Source organism: Melanaphis sacchari, unplaced genomic scaffold, assembly GCF_002803265.2.
Source record: "Melanaphis sacchari strain LSU unplaced genomic scaffold, SCAv2.0 Contig36_pilon_pilon, whole genome shotgun sequence".
Classification (NCBI taxonomy): Eukaryota; Metazoa; Arthropoda; class Insecta; order Hemiptera; family Aphididae; genus Melanaphis; species Melanaphis sacchari.
The window spans coordinates 967,185-983,047 of NW_020271232.1; the positions used below are offsets into that span (position 1 = coordinate 967,185).

Here is a 15,863-nt window from a genome sequence, read left to right on the forward strand (position 1 = left end):
GACTTTCTTACCAAAAGATATTGGACCTAAAAAACCAATACAGTTATATCAATGTTCAAAAAAATCTATTTTATTTTCTAACCTGATTAGTGTATTAATTGTTAAATTTAATGCAGCGTATTTTATGTTAATTACAATGATTCAATTATTACAATTTTTAACAAAATAGACCTATTTATTTTGACACAATCAATTGTCAAATCATCACACTGTGTACTTGTAATCTAGTTTAGTCTTATGATCTAGAAAATCAGTAATTCAGTGTATAAAAATTAGTCGCTTCCTAACCCCTATACCTACTAGCTCTAGTTATCAAACACTAAGACCTAATGTGTCATATCAATGGATTGATAGAAATTGTCTATTAAGGCGTTCTTCACATACTGTATGAAGGTAACTGTTCTTTTTCTTGTAGATTTGATGAGAAAAAAGGGAGTCTTTGTGGTTAGGTAGCAGCCTGAGTAAATCAGAGTTCAATTGAATAATACAAAATAACTTGATTCCATCCAACGTATATGACTACGAATATATTAAAATTTACAAATTGTGAATATATTTAAAACAAATTTGTCAGAAATCAGATAATCTGACTGCTATCTTAGTTAAGTATATACTTATCAGGTAGATGGGTCATATACTCATATGGTTATAAATTTATAATCTAACACTAGCCCCAAGTTATTGCTATTCATTTTAAGAAATAATAAATGATTTTGAAAGGGAGGGATAAGATAAAAGTTTATGAGTGTATTATTCTTAGTTACTATTAAGGAATGAAAAAAGAACTCATTTTTCTGGGGAACAATAACTCACAATCACTGAGTTTTATTTTATCATTATCAAAATGATAGATAATATTTTTGTTCTTATATGCTTTACAAGCCATTTGTTTACTTTTTTTCAACATTTTTCATCAGTCTATTTTCTGAGCACTCCAATTTCTTCTAATAATTTCTTGACCAATTTGTCTGATCTTTTTCATCTCCAAAGATGGCATTACTTCGCTCAATATACTACCATTAGTCAGATTTACATCTATCCTTGTACTTTTAACGAATTAGGCCATATCTCTTTTGTTCAACTGGTAAAGATAGAACCATTTTTTATTTTTTCCATTTGTTCTCTGTATTGTTGAATATGGGTCCATACATTTATCTCTCAAATAGAAATAATCTTTCCTTATTAGGTTAAATAGTCATTGCATTAAATTAACATTAAAATATACTAACAAAATGTTAACATACAAATACAAGAGCTATAATTTAATCAATAGCTCCTGTATTTATTCTTTACCATGAGATAAATGTTACAAATTATATATTTTATTGGGGTTTAAATGCATACTTGAAAATTGTTTAATGAATAGTAATTGGAGGTATTTAATAAAAGGACTAAAATACTAGTTGAATGATGATAAAAATAAAACAATATTTTTTTCAGTTTATATATATTGTTAAAGTCAATATACATAAATATAAAAAAAAAGATTAACGGTATGATTTTTGGTATCTGGCACGAGCTCCTGGACCTCCAAACTTCTTAGGTTCACAACGTCTTGGATCAGCAACCAATAAAGTTCTATCATACTGAATTAAAATATCTTTAATCTCTTTCTTGCTGGCTTCATCAACATCTATTAAAAAAAATCAGAATATATTTTAAAAATGTTAAATATTTAATATTTATAATTGTTTACTTACATTTTTGATAATATGAAACTAAAGCCTTGGAAATAGCTTGTCTGATAGCATAAATTTGAGCGACATGTCCACCACCGTTAACACGAACTCTCATATCAACTTCATTAAAACGATCCTAAAAATATAATTTTAAATTTATTCAATTCGACAGGAAAAATACATTAGAACTGAATCTTATTTGATATACTTACTTTTCCCAATAACAAGATGGGTTCTTGAATTTTGTATTGAAGAACTCTGGGTTCGACCATATCTAATGGACGGCCATTCACTCTAATGTTACCGCTACCACTTTTACAGTAAGCTACAGCTGTAGCAGTTTTCTATAAATAAAAATTAAAAATGTATTTGATTAAAACATTTAGAAACTGAATACTTGAAATTAAAAAAAAATAATAAATACTTTTGAGTGAAATAGTGGAATATTTTGTTAAGTAAGCAAGATGAATTTAAAAGTACAATTAAGTCAACTAATCAAATTGTGGCAATAGATTACAATTTTTACTGCTAACTATAAACTTATGAAAATCAAAAAGACCAATATTAGTATGAATTTTAATTTTAAATTACGATTTAAAGCATGAAAATAGAAAAGAATAAAAGTATGACCAAATATCAAGTACATTAATTTAATTTTGAGTTTATAAGCTCAAAATAGATATTAAAAACAAGTTTATTATACAATATTCAAAAATGAAAAACTAATATTTTGACAATTACATCTAAATAAAACTATTTCTATGAATATTTTAATAAATAATGTTCAGATAAACAGGGTTGCATTTATTCAAAACTAATACCCAAGACATTTTAATGGTTTCCTCTTTTCCTACCAAAAAAATTAGACATAAATAGAGCAAGGACTTTCATGCAATAAAAAATCATCAAATAAGCAGTTAAATATGCCTTCAAAAAAATTAATACACTAAAACTTATATTTTTTCTTTAAATATTTTATTTCGATAATTTTATATTATCTCTCTATAAGTTTTATAAATTAATTTTATATCACTTTATTGTAATCTAATCTACAACTATGATAAAAATGAGTATCTTTCATTTTAATGAGAATATGGAAACAGTTAAATATAATAATTTATGTCCTTAATCATGAAAAATATTCACTAAAAACATAATTTTTGAAAAACCTTTAAAATATGCACTACAAACTAAAAATATGCTCTTATAATTAAAAAATATGTCCTTTACACCCAAAAATGTCAACATATGCAATAAAAACTTTGAGATTTTGGTCACAAACGTTGTGAAATGTATTGCTCTGCATACGAAAAACTTAACCAGAAAAAATATACGAATGCATGAAAGTCAAAAGACTGAAAATTTATTAAGTTATATGTCACACATTCTTATGACTAATACTGAACAAGCCTACATTTCAGTAATGTAAAGAAATTAATTTTCTATAAAGCTAAGCGATTTAGAAAATATTATTTTTTAAACAAACGTATAGTTTTTAGATACCAACATAGTATGTAAAACTAAATTACCAACATAAAACCATTTTTTTAGAAATCAATAAGTTTATACACAGTATTTACATTTAAGAAAACTCAGGACGTTCTAAAGAAAAAAAAAAGTAAAATAGGGAAAATAAACTCTGCATATAAACCTGGCACTTAGTGAAATAGATGATAAACAATGTGTCTAATTTAAAGGCATGAAGATTTAAACAAATTCTTATCAATAATAAGTTTGTTGAAAGCTGTATTTATGGGTTAAAATGAAATTTTACCTTCATTTAAATATGATAAAAAATAAAAATTAATAATAGTCATTTAAGGATATTACTTAGATCAAATTAAATGCAACATTTAATACAACACAAATTATGAATAACACGTATCTTACGGCCGAATACTTGTACGCTTTGTACTGGTGTTTTCTTCACCTGCAAAAATAAAAAAAGGTATTTGATTAAAACCAATTTTATAGAGATTTTTAAATATTAAATTAATCGTACAATAGTAAGCCCAACAGCAATATTAAAAAGCTTTACTAATACACGTGTGTAAATTTCATAATTTAACTTTAAGATTTACGACGACTATCAAAATCTACATATTATATCACCTTGGGTTTCTTTACTTTAACTTTCTTGTCAGCAGTCATTTTTAATGGTGTTCGGGTACCTGATGGAAAACTTAAAAGTAAATTAGATTAATTAAACAAACGTAGTTTAAATTCTTCCGAAACACTAAGTGAAGAAAATGAAACACGAAAGAGAGGGCCGTCAACAGTACTAAGATTGAGGTTATGAAGTTAATGGATAAAATTACAGTGTTGCCAACTCACATATTAGGCCTATTAAAGGATACGGATTATTATGCTAATATTAACATCGTTGCAATAATTTTTAACTGGCTTTGGTATTATACTATTATGCAATATTATTCTTTAAATTTATGTTTTATGTCATGAAAAATGAAAATCACAATTCATAATTTTTATTCATGACCTGAAAAATTAATTTTTTTTGCTTAAAGTCCATGTCACTATGTCAGAATAATAAATTAATTCAATCTGTGTTCTGATGCTCTACATAAATGAATAATACATAATATAAATTACTATAATAAAAAACTAATTTAATTTTGAAATTTTTGTATTATATTTTATTATAAAACAAGCAAAATCTTTAGGTACCTACGTGTATTGCATATATAGGTATGCAATTTACATTGAAGTGAAAGAAGTTTAAGAACACGTTTTACTCACTACATAATAGTCATTACTCATTACACATGATTAAAGATAATGTTATGATGGAGAAAATATCTATAAGTCATTACGTCGTGGGTAGATAATAACATTGTTTATAGAATAGACTATTCTAGTTCAGTGGAATATAGATATTAAATAGGTACCTACTAGTCTATTTTATGACCATTGGTAATAGTAGAAAAACTAAAAATCCATGGTTTAAAAAAAAATTTCAATGATTATTTTCAGTATGAAGTTAATTCTTAGTTGCTCTAAGACAGGGTTCGGGAACTTGCGGCTCCTAAACATGTAATCTACAGCTCTTTGGAAAATTCATTAATATATCAAGACCCATAAAATATAAACTATATTATAGGTAGGTACCTACGTTATTATAGTGATAATATTCGATTTTCAGGTAAAAATAAAACAATATTTTATCTATTACATGGATCGGCAATCTTTTTGTTGTGAGTTTATGATCCCCAATATTTATTAATTTCAATTCTCATAGCACGATTAATTTTATTATTTATGTAATATATATATACCTAGTATAATATGTATATATTGTGTCCTATCTAGTAAATTCGATTAATATTATTCTGTAAAATATAAAATTATTTTCATTACATGAATTTGATGAAACAAAGTTTTTCTATTTTTTCTAAATTTAAGACGTATTATTATGCTTTTAATTTTTTGTACATTTTATACTTACATTTTCTTTATAAAATATTATTATTTTTCGTCATTATTACATTTAATTATTACAATTAGATAAAAAATTTAAAATTCTAGGAGGAAAATGCCCAGTCTTGCCTTCTTTGTGACGCTCATAAAAGGAGTGGTAACTACACCTTGAGGAACCCGAACCTCTACATTGATTAGTTTTGGTAAAGTAATGGAAGAGCCGTATCGCACCGAGTAAACCCGATTTTCTAGATATGATTTAAGTTTGAGGTAGTTAGGTCGTAAGAAGATTTTTAATTTAAAAACAAGACCAGCGCGCCAAATTTAATCGAAAGGCGTGGAAGACGTCCAAGAAAAAGCGTCGATGTAATACTGTTTTTTTTTTCTCGAGAGAAGGATATATTATCCATTATGCGATTAGATTAAGTGGATTCGATGAACTATAGAATGTCGGTTCGAAAAACCAAATTGTGAGTCAATATATACCATTTAAAATCTTCCCTAAACATGAATTTGCGTTTTAACTCTCATCTCACTCAGCATGTTTCTCACAAGATAGTTAAAGATAACAATTAGTTAACTACCTATGTCTACGAGCTTTTTGAAACATGACAATTTATAATAATTTTCAACCTTGTGTAAAAAAGTATGGATAATGAAAATTGAAAACAAATAGTTTTCTTATATTATTCTAATCGAAAAACTATTTTTGAGAGTTTCTTAGCTACCTAATTTGGGTAAACATTAACTACTTAATATATTTTTTTAAATCAGCATCAACCATCAGTTATAAGATGGTATAAAACATGATTAAATTAAGTAACCCATGGCATAGTGGTAGATCTATATGGTATTAAATTTAAATTTAACACACTAATGATCCACATGACACCTAATACACAGCAAAACGGTCTACACTTGCTTGCCTTGTTTTCATTTTGTCATTTACATATTTTAATATTGTTCATCTTTAAGGTAAGCTTTTATTAATCAAAATAAAATATTTAAGTACCCACGTTATGTTTAATTAATGTATCAAAAATGTTTTAATCTGATGATTGTAAAAATATAGTTTTTATGAATAAGAATGGTTATTATATTGTACAATGTTTGCTTAATATGATTTACTATTATACTTTATACTTTTAAGTTTAAATCACTGAATATATAAAATTATTTTGTTATAAATGTAAGTATTGAATAATAAAATATTTAACCATGTATGTATTATTAAATAGAAACCCAGTAACAATTTAAAATTAAATCATATTATTCAACATTCAGAATAAATTATGAAAATAATATTTAACAAATTCCAAAACAACATTAACAACAATTTATTGCTTTTTTTACACACATTTCTAAATAATTATAATTTATAATAGCCATAAATAAATACCTATAATAAATCAAAATATCAATAATAATAAAAGATGTTTTAAATCAATGAAAAATGGTAACTTTTGGTGAAATATTACAAATAAAGTGTTAAATATTAAAATTAAAAATGTGTAATATTTAAATTACTCATTTAAGTGTACAATAGATTATGTTATAACAAATACCAACTGGAGTATGAATATTTTAATATTCATATTTTTAATACATAAGTTAATCAATATATAATACTAGTTAAAATTTAAACTGATTAATTTCATTTCATTGGTTATATCACATTTTGATATATTAGGGCATGTCCAAATTACATTTTAAAAATTAGTTACAATTAAACAAGTTATACTGTTTTTGAATTTAAATACTATACATAATTATAGTTTTTGTTTAAACTCTTAAAATTACTATTTGTATAATATTATACACATAGCCAACCAGTGGAAAGGAGTAAGATTGTAATCTTTGTTACTGACTTATTTTTACATATCAGTGGTGTACCTAAAAAAAAGGACAACAAACAAAAAAAGCTTCTTAAATTTTTAGCTCAATATCTCTTTTAAGAGACCTAACCCCCCTTTCCCCCCTAAATATGCCTCTGATAATAACAACATAGATAATTATGTGGTTGGTTATTACTAATTACTTTACACATAAAAATATTTTTAAGAGTTTAATCAAAACTATTTAAATGATTTATATCCATAGGCATGCGCAAGGGTAAAGCTGATAGGGTTTTAACCCTACCTGAACCTTTATTTTTAATACATTGATGGGTACTTGGTACCTAAGAAAGTAACAAGGCGTTATAGACGTAGAAAATTGATAGCAAAATAAATCATTCATAGATATTTATACAACTAAAGATATACTGATTACTCATAAGTATATTTCTTTCTCGTGTGACCGGTGAGGGGAGGGTAGTCAGATTAAGTTTAGCCATACCTGACTCAGAAGTCTGCGTACGCCTATGTTTATAACCATGTATTAAGTTCATAAATACTATACTATAATAGGTATGTATTTTAGTAAATAGTTTAATTGTTCATTATTTTATTCAAGTAATAAAATATATCACATATATGATTAAATGAAAACTAGAATCTCAATTTTGTTAATTATGAAACAGATTTAAATTAGGTTATATAAATTAAAAATATATTAACTTGTAAAATAAATATTAATAGAAGGAAACTGCTAATGAATGAATAGATAAATGTTCTAGATGTGATATTCAAATACATTCTTAAAAAGGTTTATATAGAAGTAAACATTAAAAAAATAAATACCTAATCTGATTTTCTCTAGCAAATTTTTTTTAGTAAAATAAGAAAAGAGTATAAATTATATTAGGTTTAAAGGAATCAACTAGTAATATATAAATAAATTAAAATATATCACCTCAAATATTATTTAGTAGACTAACAAGGCTTTGCAAATTAACATTTTATATCACTGACAACAATTAAAAATTATTATTAGACTAATTTATAATGCAATTAAGTTAATATCACTTTTTTGAAACACAAGTGAAAAATCACTTTGAGTTTTGCAATTATAAATAAATATCCAACATAGAATTTGGAAATTCATTTACAATTACTTGATTTTGAATCGGCCATACCAGATTTTGATATTTCAGTAGAATCTCTAGATTGATAAAAAAGTATATAACCGGTTTCTGATGATTTCTGTAAGTCTGACGTGAGACCATAAAAATCTTCAATTGCAGATTGATCAATTTTCTGTTAGTCAAAAAAAAAAAAAAAAATGCAAATTAAAATTGTAGTTATAAAACAAAATCATTAAATCTTACATCAACCATATCATCATCAAATAGTAGCCAAAAATCATGACTTTTAACTATACTAATGTAATGGCCTCTATTTGGCCCACTGCCACAGTGTATAACTACAGCTACAAGATTGTACATTCTGTCTGGATTAACAGCATCGTCAGACTATAAAATTATTGTTATTGTAATCTGATGTCAATAATATTATGATAATTATAAAATATAATATGCCAATAAAAAAAATAATTACCGTATTAAATAACCTAAGTTCTAAAGGAAAAACAACTCTATGAGATACTTTTATGTGCCTATTAAATTGTTCCATGTATTTGAATCTCTTCAAATGCAATGCCAATATCATAGGTAATTTTTTGACCCGCATACATTTCTAAAATATCCACAGTAAATTATATGTCTTAGATAAAAAAAAAAAAAAAAATGAATTAATACCTGGGCTTCTTGATAGCTACAGCAATTGTCACATTTAAATTTATTATCACTACAAAGCATTTCTGTATTGCTAAAACAACGTAAACAATGTGTAATGCTAGTATTTTGATCTATATCTACTTGGAGGTCAAAAAAGTCTTCATCTTTACTGCTGACCTAGAATAAATATATAAGGTTTAGTTGAATTTAACAAAATTGTAATACACCTACCTCTTCACAGTTTAAACATCTAGTTTCACTTGTTAGTATTCCTTGAAATATTTCATGCACCCAAGTTGGATCTTGATTATGACTACTTGAGCTAGTAATACTACTAGTAGTTGATTCTCCATCAATAATATTAGGTGTAATTGATTTAGATTTACCATTACAATTAGCTTGATTACGTTCAGCTTAATACATAATTTAAAATTTATTATTATAATTCTTATACATTCTTGATGCAAAAATAATTTATTTTACTTACAAAGAATGATCTCATTAATATGATTTATAAGGAAGTTTAAAAATTCATGAGCATCTTGCTGCATATAGTTATTGAATTCTTCTGTAAATTAAACAAAAATTTAGACATACCAATTATTGTAAAAAAATTAAATTACTATAATTAATAATTTGAAAAATAAAAAATGTGAGTATTATTTGCATTTTAAAGAAGTTAAAATATTAAATGCAATAAAATAAATAAATATTAAATATTTGTTTATATTGATTAATTTACTTAAAATTAAAAATTATTTCTTATTGATAATAATATATTTTAATATTAATTAAGTTTAGATTATGTAGAAAAGAATATTTGTTCCTGTATTACCTTTCTCTTTTCTAAGTCTATTAATGAACTTTTTTGGGGCTATAGACCCAACTTTTTTTTTTTGAGTTGCAATACTATGAAATAGATCAGCTAAACAAGTGAGCAATGTTTCTTTATTTCTTTTATTACGAGCTTTGTATTCTAATACTTTGTCTCGAAAAGGTTTACAAAAATAAAGAGCTTGAAGAACTGAATTACTGTAACATGTATTTCCAAACTGAAAAATAGATAAATTTGTATATCAATAATGTGTAAATGTTTTTTAATAATTTTAAATACATAGGTATATTATTACGGGTTTAAATAATTTATATCATAAGAAATATTATGTGGTTAAAATTAAGTTTTTAATGTGATTAATAATTTTAACAGACCAATGAAATGTATTCATTAGCTAATTAAAATAATATGATATTTATATAAATTATTTAAATGAAAATAGTTTAGTATATATTTTTATTTATTTTTTTTTGTATTTTTTTATACTATATACTCTATGGCTTGCACTAGAAAGAATGCTATAATGACTAGATACCCATAAAAGCAATCTAAATACAAAACATTTTTATCAATATTTAATACTACCAATATAATTAAAAGTAAACTATTTTTATTCTACTAAATTGACTTTAAAAATAGGATCGAAATAAATGAGGAAATTAAGTAACTAGAAACTGTAACAATTATATCAAGATTTCAAAAACATAATGAGACATAATTTTAAGAATAAATCAGAACATGGATATCAATATCTAATGTTATTTATTTTATTATTAAATTATATATTGTCATTGTCATGCTAAAGTAATTAAACAAAATGTTTTCTTATTTGATTTTTAATTTATTCAACTGCTTATTTATTTTATATTTGTTTTCCACTTGGTCACTTTTAGCATAATGTTATCTAAGTTGCTAGCTATTGCGTAAAAAGCAATCAAGTGGAAAAAAATATATATTATCAATTATTTAACAAAGATATTCTTACATTAACTAAACCAAAATAATGCTCATTTGGAGGAAACTGATCTGATCCAATATCTCTCTCTAGTTGTGACACATTACCACCCTAAAGCACAACAAAAAATATTTATAAATTAAAAAAATACAATAAGCTGATTATATTACAAAAATCACTTCAATTGTATAATTTTTACTAACAAATTATTTACTTATTGTGTATAACCAGCTGTATAATTAATCATTAAACTAATTATAAGATTAAATTAAATTTTTTTAAAAATTTACCTAATAAGTTGATCTATGATAATAAAATCTTAATGATGACAAATTAATATACATTGAAATAATATCTTTGATTGGTATATTAATTAATTTTATCACAAAATTGGTTAAATAAAATAAAGATCATGTGTAAAAAAGTTACAATTTGTAAAACTATATTATTATGATTGAAAATATCTATTTCTTCAATATTTTACAATATATGTTGATGTTTATTTATTTTCAAAGTAGGAGTTAATTAAAAATTTGATTTTTTGAAAACATGTTTAGTTTTAATAGATTCACTTAAATTTAAACAAAATCTGAAATTATTATTATTATACATAAATTAAAATAGATATTTTGTTTAAAGAAATAAACTGAAATCATTTATAAGAATACCCATACAATGTCAATGGTACTATTCAAAGTACTTGAATTAAACATTAAGATAAAATATTAAACACAAACATTACCATATTACAAAACAACTTTTCAGTCAAGACATCACTAAAAAATAAATTTTAGCGCTTTTTCCGAAAACCGAATACATATGTTTGTAGATTTTACATTGCATGAAAATTAAAAAATACATGGAATACAAATCAGTTGTATTTCAGTAAAAATTCGATTGCATGACGAAACGTTAGAATTAAAAGGACTTGACGGAATTAAATTAATAATTTAAGTGCATTCGCTCTTCACAGTCGTGTCCGTCCGCCTTATCGAATATTGACTATCGACTTATCGCTGTTAATCAACTATCACGTAACAAGATAAACACGCCGACGATTGAAAGTATAATGCAGTGTGGTAAACGAGACTTTGAAAGACGATTGCATAGGATATTGTCATCAGTTTACAGTCGTACCACACACTATATCGTGGTAATGTATTTGCATCATGTGATACTCTAAGGTGCCGTCATCGGCGCTGATGCACGAGGGGCAATTCATCAATGCGTTTCGTAAGTTTCGTTTTTGCCGCGTTTAGTTGAATTTCCCCGTTCGCGTCGTATGCTTTGTCGTCGCTTGTATGGTTTTTTCGTTGGCATGATTTGTGCGTATTTCGCAAATACCGATAAAACTGTTCAAAGCTATTGATACTTCATTAATTTTGTTATTTGTTTGATGAAACCTCGTAAACTTAAATGTCTGTGCGTTCGTGAAGCTAATCAGAAATACTGATATATTCATGGTCTATGTATCATATGTTCATATACAGCCGACTGCAAATAGGTAAGTTATGGAATATAAGTTTATGTTTTATTTATCATAATAATTACGAGTTATGAAAAAAATATTGACGGACTAATGAATTATTAAATATTTAGACAATTAAAAGGAATTAATAGGTCGGTAGATTTATTATTCATTTTTTTTTTTTTTTTTTTGATAATTAGTTAAGTGATTGCAAATGTAGATATAAACATATTATTGTGTGATAAAATTAGTTTTAGAAATAAGTAATAGGTACCCATCAAAAATCATTAAAACATATTTAGAACTTAGCCAACGTAAACGGCGTATATTACAGGGTATATAAGGTATATTATACCTATAAATTCATATTCATACATAGCATAATTATGATAAATAATATAGTCACACAAGCTATAATTATTAATCATCATCATCTATTAATGTTTATAATTTATTAAGAGTAACTCACCTACATAGATTATAAAAATAAAAAAATAGTGAAAACATGTTAAACATTTAAATGCAACATTTTAATTTGTTGCTATTTTATTATTAGTTTATTATGGACTTTACGTTTTAACTATTATTTTTTTCTATCTGAATTCTAGAAACTAAAATGAAACTTTAAACAAACTAACATTTTTTTTTTTTTACCAATTCTCAATTTATATTCACTATTTTTGAAAAATTATAAGTAAAAATACTATAAATCGCGAATAAGAAGCTACAACATATTCACATAGGTTCACTATAAAATAAAATGCATCGGCCATCGATACTAGACAATTTTCACACTATATACCTATATTTAAAGGTGTTTCTTGGTGAACTGATAATTGCAATAACTTTTGTTCTGTTAAACATTTTCAATTTATTTTTTATAAATTATCAATAGTCATATTATTTGCTACATTTAAATTAATTTTTCTAATTTTGTACTTGGGTATTAAAATTTAAAAAAATTTCTATTTGATATTTAAAAAAAATCAAAATCGACATTTTGTTGATATTATTTTTAAAACACATTCGAAAAAAAAATAAAATGAAAAATGTTCAGTCGTTTAGTTTCTACGATTTTTTGAAGTTTGCACAATTTTATATTATTTCAAATAGATTTTCTGGATTATCGATAATCGCTGTAACACTGATAAACAAGAAATACATTTGAATTTAAGCAAACTTTAAAAATTATTTTTGACAATAGTTTTTTTTTAATATCAAATAGAAAATTTTTTAATTTTACATAAAAATTGTTAAAAAAAAATTTGAAAATATTCAATAGAACAAAAGTTATTGCAATTGTTAGTTCATCGTGAAACACTCTGTATTAAATTAATAGGTATATTTACTATATAGATAACTATACAATAAAATTTTCAAAATATTTAGATTTTTAAAATATTTTTTTACGTATACCTATCCACAGTTAAAATGTTACATCATTCGATGTGTAAATTCTGACATTCACAGTAGATACGTCGGTATATTCTGTATACTGCAGGTTGTAGTCTGTAGGTTACCTATATGTGCTAAGTAAAATATCATACTTTATAGGTACACTATAGCTTGTTAGAAAAAGCAACCTATTGGTGACTATTCCTATTAGTGTTTTTATGATTTGTTTATTATTTATTTATTTTATTAGTCGAACAAATTTTAAATATAGATATATTTATTAATTCTTACTAAACCAAATAATTTATTTTAATATGTATGCTTATAATATCTACCTAGTCTATAAAATCAATCAGTAGGTGTAAGATTATAGGTAATAGGTATTCATATGCATATTATATAATAAATAATAATTAATGATATGGCGGTTACACGATTACGTCCTGCTTACTTTTTTCCGTTCAAAAAACGCAACATGATTGCGCCCAACCAATTAGCACGATCGAGCCCTTTTTACCTGCACAAAACGCAGCACGATTGTGCTCCAATATATATATATATACTCGTATTTATAATATGCATAAGGGACACATATTATATAAATTGGAGCGCAATCGTGTTGCACTGAGGTACATATTGTAATATTTGATATTTATAAAGAAAAAAATTAGTAGTCTACATGATAATTAGGTTATAGACTTTATTGTACATTTTTTACTAGGTATTATATTTTTCTAGACTGTAATTAATAATTAATGGACCAACTTTAATTTCAAGATAAAGATAAATTTAATCTGGAGTTCATAATCATGTTTTTAATCACTAAATGGGTTATTGTTTTTACCATTAAAATTATTATTATACTTCAAACTTTCAAAGCTTTTTTATGTATACTTATGTATTTTATGTATATTTTATATGAGATTAAATATTTTTTTTTTGTAATAGAATAACAAAATGAATATTGTCAGAAATTTTAATTTAGTACGTCTTAGGTTACACAAGTTACATTATTTACGATCTTATTTTTAAACCATACATTTTGTACTTACCTATCTTGGTGAGATTATCCTAAATTATCCCTTACACGTCAATATTCATTAATAATTATAAAGGCATGATACTTCCAGTTATACATTTTAAACATCTACATGAAATTTGTTCATTGAAAATTGATGTATTGTTTTGATGACAAAAATACTAGTTTATAACGATTATTATAATTAGACTGGAGTGAAAACAGAAAAGTCGCTTATGATACAAGAATATTATATTTAGGTATACCACAGTAATAACTGTTTCAATCTTTAGATGATAAATGTTAATTTTATTTGACTGTGTCTGTGTGTTATACTGGACAAGGCCAAATTCAAACATTTTGCGTCACCGGGTATTTTATTATAATTTCATAAAACGTGTAATAAAATTTAAAAATGATTTACGAATAGTAACATGAATATATAAAAAATATATATACATATTTATTATTTATATATTATATATCATAATCATAAAATATTCTTAGAAATATAGGCTGATACACCGTTTTTGCTAAGAATTGCTTTTCGTTAGCAATGGCATATTTTTGAATTTAAATTGTAATAATACCTATATATAGGTTATTAATTATTATTTATTATAGTGGTAGTTAGATGAGCTTAGTAGTGAAACAACATTTTACGAGTTAATCTAAAACCACAATACCACTTATTAAAAAAACTCTAAATACTTAAGTTAGTTATAATTAATTATTTATTAGTTCAATTTATTGATGTATCGAAATAGTCAGCAAAATATTCTTCTTTAGAGTGTACAATTTAAAATCTTTTATGTCATCCAAGAAAAAATGAAAACTTTAAAAATTAATATTGATAAACAAATAAATGATAAATAACTACTTTTTTGATGAAATAATAAGTATCCGAGTATCTACTAAAACGAATCAACTTATATACTTGAAATCAAATGGCACAATGGAATTAAAGCCTTATTGATTTCTACTACTAGTTTTATACTTTCCAGAAATTCATTCAATTATTTTATGTATTTTATGGCTTTACTTTTTAATAGTATTTACTATAGAAAGTAAGAGAAAATAATATAATGATTAAAAAGTGAGTGTCAATTCACAAAATTAAGTTAGTATAACTAAAAACCAATTATGTAGATATACAATATAATATGTTATATAATACTTATATTATTTATTAATTTTATTATTTGTGTATATAATATAAATCATAATATATATACAAATAAACTTATATTATAAAATAACAAGTTTTGCAGTAAATAACTATGATAAGTAGTTAGAAGATAATTTAAAATATTTATTAGATATTTGAGATAAGTTATGATTTATGTTATCACTGTATTACAATTTCGAAACTATACAAATGGTGATTCTTTTGAATGTAAACTTAGAATTTTTTCAAAAATTTGTAGTATCTAAATAAATAATTTTGAGTTATTGCTTATAT

At 24.3% G+C, this 15,863-nt stretch overlaps 3 protein-coding genes across 4 annotated transcripts in view; 1 reads left to right on the plus strand and 2 right to left on the minus strand.

Moving 5' to 3' along the window:
* Window positions 1-1,428: 1,428 nt before the first annotated feature.
* Window positions 1,429-3,961, minus strand: LOC112596949 (40S ribosomal protein S16). Its single transcript, XM_025342840.1, has 5 exons — window positions 3,792-3,961; window positions 3,565-3,609; window positions 1,892-2,023; window positions 1,701-1,815; window positions 1,429-1,633 (listed from the first exon to the last, which is right to left on the minus strand). Exons 1-5 carry the CDS (start codon window positions 3,828-3,830, stop codon window positions 1,488-1,490), a joined length of 477 nt encoding a protein of 158 aa, XP_025198625.1. The 5' UTR covers window positions 3,831-3,961; the 3' UTR covers window positions 1,429-1,487.
* A 2,899-nt stretch (window positions 3,962-6,860) lies between these two features.
* On the minus strand, window positions 6,861-11,543 carry LOC112596920 (ubiquitin carboxyl-terminal hydrolase 46). The gene is made up of 10 exons (XM_025342790.1): window positions 11,263-11,543; window positions 10,551-10,631; window positions 9,566-9,782; window positions 9,218-9,298; window positions 8,962-9,143; window positions 8,752-8,907; window positions 8,552-8,689; window positions 8,323-8,466; window positions 8,131-8,251; window positions 6,861-7,007 (listed from the first exon to the last, which is right to left on the minus strand). Exons 1-10 carry the CDS (start codon window positions 11,263-11,265, stop codon window positions 6,928-6,930), a joined length of 1,203 nt encoding a protein of 400 aa, XP_025198575.1. The 5' UTR covers window positions 11,266-11,543; the 3' UTR covers window positions 6,861-6,927.
* A 217-nt stretch (window positions 11,544-11,760) lies between these two features.
* The window catches only part of LOC112596982 (protein inscuteable homolog), a 32,341-nt gene continuing 28,238 nt past the window's right edge, over window positions 11,761-15,863 (plus strand). For both annotated transcript variants that reach the window (XM_025342875.1, XM_025342876.1), the window contains exon 1: window positions 11,761-12,024. The gene's annotated coding sequence lies outside the window, so the exon portion shown is untranslated. The remainder of the gene's footprint in view (window positions 12,025-15,863) is intronic.

Excerpts from the sequence above, each read along its gene's own strand:
- LOC112596949 (XM_025342840.1), bottom strand. The coding sequence starts at position 3,830 with ATGACTGCTGACAAGAAAGTTAAAGTAAAGAAACCCAAG. Across the intron at positions 1,816-1,891 it reads CCATCTTGTTATTGGGAAAA|GATCGTTTTAATGAAGTTGA; the intron begins GTAAGTATATCA and ends TTATATTTTTAG. Across the intron at positions 1,634-1,700 it reads AGTTTCATATTATCAAAAAT|ATGTTGATGAAGCCAGCAAG; the intron begins GTAAGTAAACAA and ends TTTTTTTAATAG.
- LOC112596920 (XM_025342790.1), bottom strand. Across the intron at positions 9,299-9,565 it reads TAGACTTAGAAAAGAGAAAG|AAGAATTCAATAACTATATG; the intron begins GTAATACAGGAA and ends TTTAATTTACAG. Across the intron at positions 7,008-8,130 it reads TACTGAAATATCAAAATCTG|GTACACCACTGATATGTAAA; the intron begins GTATGGCCGATT and ends CCTTTTTTTTAG.